This window comes from Rhinopithecus bieti, unplaced genomic scaffold (assembly GCF_001698545.2).
Source record: "Rhinopithecus bieti isolate Rb0 unplaced genomic scaffold, ASM169854v2 scaffold_1468, whole genome shotgun sequence".
Lineage (NCBI taxonomy): Eukaryota > Metazoa > Chordata > Mammalia > Primates > Cercopithecidae > Rhinopithecus > Rhinopithecus bieti.
The window spans coordinates 4,219-9,360 of NW_016803561.1; the positions used below are offsets into that span (position 1 = coordinate 4,219).

Consider the following 5,142-nt stretch of genomic DNA (forward strand, 5'->3'; position numbering starts at 1 on the left):
AAAGGAAATGTTAATACATTGGATTTCATTCAATAAAACCTTTTGCTATCCAAATATCAACAAGTGAGAAAATTGAAAGCCAAGGCAAGGAGAAAATATTTTCAAGTTACGTATATCATAAAGGACTTTTATTCAGTATATACAAAGAACCCACTCAAAGAATGTTCTCAATCATAAGAAAGCTGATAGCACAATTTAAAAATAGTTAATAGATTTAAATAGGCATTTCATTTTTGAAGATACACACATGATGAATACACATACCAGAAGATGCTCAAAATAATTAGTCATTAGTGAATGAAAATTGAAGCCACAGTGAGATACAATTGTACATTCACTAGAATGACTATAATAAAGAAAATGGACAGTATCAAATGTTGGCAAGAATGTGGAGAAACATAAATCTGACACATTGCTGGTGAGAATGTTAGCATGGCACAGCTAATTTGGAAAACAGGTTAGCAGTTTCCTAAAATGTTAAACATGAATATTCCATAAAATCCAGCAATTCCACTCCTGGGAATCTTTTCAAGAAATATGAAAATATCTATTCCCTCAAATAATTGTCTATGAATTCATTATTCATAAGAACCAAAAATTGAAAACAGATGTTCACTGAAGGATGAATGGATTAACAAAATGTTGTGTATATTGTGAATTACTGTTTAGCAATATAAAGTACCAACTACTCATACATGATACAACATGAAAATTCTTTTTAAAAAATGCTATGCAAAAGAAGTCACTCACAAAAGACCACATCCTCCATCATACCTTTCTAATGAAATGCCTGGAAGTGGGTTTGGGTACAAAGATTGACGGCAACAGAGCTCTTCTTTGGGTAATGGAATTGTGCTAAAACTGCATTCTGATGATGCTTGAGTAGCTCTATACATTTGCAAAAGTTATTGAATTGTACAATTGCAGTGAATGAATTTTATAATATATAACTTACACTGCAATAAATTTGTTAAAGAAAAATATTTCATGAACTCTAGAGAAATTTTCTAGACTGTTTTACTACATACCTATGTTCATTTCTTCTTTCCTTCCTTCCTTTTCTTTTTTGTCTTTCTTGTGTGTGATTTTTTAAGGTCCATTCTGTGAGGTGTCAACAAAAGCTTGTGTTTCTCTGCTTTGTTGGAAAAGAGGAATTTGCCCAAATAGCAGCTCTGCTTACACTTATGAATGCCCAAAAGGATCTTCCAGCCAAAATGGTGAAACTGATGTCAATGAGTGTTCATTAATACTGTGTGAGAATGGTACCAACAGCATCAAAATATCAAATGTAAGTCTCAATCTAACATACAAGTGAGTGGTTTCAATTTTTTCTTACTATTACCAAGCAATTTGAAAAGAATAAATAATTAGAATTCTCAATAAGGTAGTTTAATTGTTAAACTCAGAAAAACAAGAATAATCTACTTATTTTAGTTTTCCTATTTATATAGGAAAATTTTGCTCTTCCATCGGTATTCTGCCTTTTAAAAGAATATAAATTTGTATACTCTTCATTTTACTTACTGCTTTTGTTAATCTTTTAGTTATTCAATATTGTTATACTTTAACTTTTCAATTTAACATGTGAATAAAGAAATAAATAAGAGTAGGAAATATTTTGTTAGCTGTTGTCACAAATTACTGTCTTTCAATTTAGACTCATTTATCATTAACTCTTTAAAGAACTTTAAGAGTTTATTTTTCCAACCTCCTGAACTTTTTGTTACTAACCCTCTGAAAAGAATTTTTTTTCAGGGCCGGGCGCGGTGGCTCCAGTCTGTAATCCCAGCACTTTGGGAGGCCGAGACGGGCGGATCACGAGGTCAGGAAATCGAGACCATCCTGGCTAACACGGTGAAACCCCGTCTCCACTAAAAAATACAAAAAAATAGCCTGGCGAGGTGGCGGGCGCATGTAGTCCCAGCTATTCCGGAAGCCAAGGCAGGAGAATGGCATAAACCCGGGAGGCGGAGCTTGTGGTGAGCTGAGATACGGCCACTGCACTCCAGCCCGGGTGACAGAGCAAGACTCCGTCTCAAAAAAAAAAAAAAAAAAAAAAAAGAATTTTTCCCTGGAGAACTGTCCATTTTGTCAAAAAAAATTGCTGAACTTTTGCTGAGAAGAATTAAATTATATAGTACATGATATACAGATAAAAGCTTATAGAGGAACATTTTTTACTCCACCTGAAATTACTTCTACCATGCGCAAAGATTTGTTACCAATGTACAGTATACTAGACCCAAATATTTGGAGATACAGAGGCAAAGAGCAATAATACATGTTTCTTCTAAAAATCAAGGAAACTATTATTGTAGGCAGACTATCCTCCTCATCCTGCACCAAAAAATAAAATAAAAATAAAATAAATAAGCATGTCCGTGCACTAATCCTGGGAATATGTGCATGTGTTATGTTACCCAGCAAGAGGAAATTAAGATTGCAGATGGAATAAAGGAGTTAATCAGCTGATGTTATCCTGGATTATTTGGGTGGATCCAGTGTAATCACATGGGTCCTTTAAAATAGAGGAGAGAGATGGAAGAATCAGAGTCAAAGGGAGATTCGATGATGTAACGAGGCTGGTTTTAAACATGGAGGAAGGGACCATAAACGAAAAAAAAAAAAAAAAAAAAAAAAAAAAAAAAATGAATGCAGCCTCTAAAATAAGCTGGAAAAGTGAGGGGAACATTTTCTTGTAGAGCCTACAGAAGGGGCACAGCAGACATCTTGGATTTAGCCTTCTGAAACTTTTCAGACTTATGACCTCTGGAAATCTTAATATAAGACGAGACTTTTAATGGATGTATGCTTAACTATTAATTCATAGAAGTACTTTAATTCTATTTTCCTTCTCTATTATTCATTATTACATTTAGAAGAATTATTTTGTAGATAAATTACTTAGAATATTGTACATTTTATCATTTGTATCGCTACCATGTATGATCTTGGGCAAGCTATATACCTCTTTCAACGTTAGTTTTGAGTTGAATTAAATAAATTTTTATTGGATTCCATGAGAAAAAAACAAAATCATCAATTTCAAGTATCTGGGCTTTTCACCTTGGAATCACTTAATAAATCTTGTTGTTCAGATAAATATGATAATGAAAATGATGGTAATGATGATGATATTGATGATAATGATAATAAAGAAAAAAGAGAGAAAAATAAGGAGGGCAGCAAGAGGAAGAAATATGATGACTAGAGTGTATTTTGAATGCAGGTGAAATTAACTTTTGCCCAGCAAATTTAATTTTGTTTTATTTTACCTGCCCATGGATGCATGGACTTGTTTCAGGTGCCAATGGTTTATTTTCTATGCGTAGTCAACCCAAAACTTGGTGGCTTAAAATAATTATTTTATTATTATCTCTTATGGTACTGTGAACTGACTTGTCCCAGCTAAGATGTTTTTTAGAGTCCCTCTGAGGTTGCCATCAGAAAGTGTCTAGACTTGGACTTCATCTTGAAAGTTTTCTTATTCACATGTTTGGTCGTTAATGTTGGCTGTTAGCTTGGCCCACAACTGGACCTATTAGCCACAATCCTAAACATGATTTCTTCATGTGGCCTGCACTTCCTGAGAGCATGGTGGCTGGGTTCAAAGAGCAAGAACCCTAAGATAATTAGATAGAATCTATATGGCCTTTAAAGCATCGTTTTATCCATGGTCACAATCTTCCTTACATTCAAGAGGAAGGGAATGTAGACCCTAACTCATAATAGAGGAGTTTTGATTTCATATAGCAGGAAGACTGTGTGAGATGGGAGAAGGTGTTGTGACATTTTGGAAAATAGAATCTGCCCCATTGATAATTTCTACTCCAAGTTCATGAAAATAATTTTAGCCCTTCTCCAGGTAAGAACCCATTCATTACCTTTAAAATATCCAAACTACTTTGTAAAAATGTTTTTTAATCTTTCATAGGATGTTATGTGCATCTGTTCACCAATATTTACAGATTTGCTTTGTAAGAGCATTCAAACATCATTTGAGTCATTTCCTTTGGAGAATAACGCTACATGTAAGAAATGTGAGAGAGATTATCATTGCAGGTATAATTAATTAATTTTCTGTTTATTTTAATACAAAATATATGGATTTTAAATCATGTGAATAAAATATAACGATGTTCTGGTTTTAACCCTAACTTTTACTTAATGGTATATAATATTCTATTTTAATTTAATGTAAAATTTTGTTCCATGTTTTGGGTTCATTATTATGGTATTAATTTAAAATAAATATTTGAGAAATTATCAAGCATAATTTAGGTGTACAGTTATAAAACAAATACTTTGTTTCATAATGGAAGTTTTAATATAACCAAATAGTAATTGAAGGTCTAGAAAGAAAAGAGAGATATATGTCTCCATAGTATTATTTCTATTATACACATATAGTGTTGAAATATTTTAAAATAATAGAATAACTATTTCTTCCTGTATTTCACAGACCTCAGCAGATAGATATTACTTAGGGTCTTTAGGCAGACTTTTAGGAATTCATTATTTCTTTAAGTAATAATTTGCCACAGATTACTCATTTATAAATGGCAGAAGTGACCTAAGTATCTGGGCATATAATTTAGTCCATTTTAAATAGGTTTATAGACATTTTCTCACATCATTAAGAAATACAATTTGTACTCTTCACACTTGCTTGACTTTTATCTGGCTGCTTAAAGTAAATTCTGTTGGGCATTATTAAAAAGCAGTAAGTAGCCTCAAAATTTTAGAATAATTCATAAAAGCAGAAAATTAACGTGGGGTACAGAATAGCCTTGGAACACACTGAAAAGAAACTTAGAATATGCATCCACTTCACACTGTACAATACTTTAATCTATTTCAAAGGAATCCAAATTTAACTTTTTTTTTTTTTGTAACCTTTTGAAATGTGACTTTTTCAAAAGAAGTGACTATAAACCTCATCATTATATCAAGATATTGAAAACTCTAACCCATTCGGTCAAATTTTTGCATACCTTCAATCGTGTATTAATTCATCAGTAAACCTAAATGCTATCTCTTTAAAAATATTTACTTTTAATTTACAATTCTATTTCTATGCCTTAATATGCTAGTATATTAGTGAATGTACTTAGAAAAGTGATCAACTTAAAAAAAAAAAAA

The 5,142-nt window shown here is 32.1% G+C and overlaps 1 protein-coding gene across 1 annotated transcript in view; it reads left to right on the forward strand.

The window, feature by feature from the left end:
• Positions 1-1,094: 1,094 nt before the first annotated feature.
• Positions 1,095-5,142, forward strand: part of LOC108539741 (protein eyes shut homolog) — a gene marked incomplete at both ends in the record, with an annotated part of 872,682 nt that continues 868,634 nt past the window's right edge. Inside the window, 2 exon segments of the mRNA XM_017888636.1 lie at positions 1,095-1,288; positions 3,935-4,062. Coding sequence (XP_017744125.1) covers positions 1,095-1,288; positions 3,935-4,062 — 322 coding nt within the window.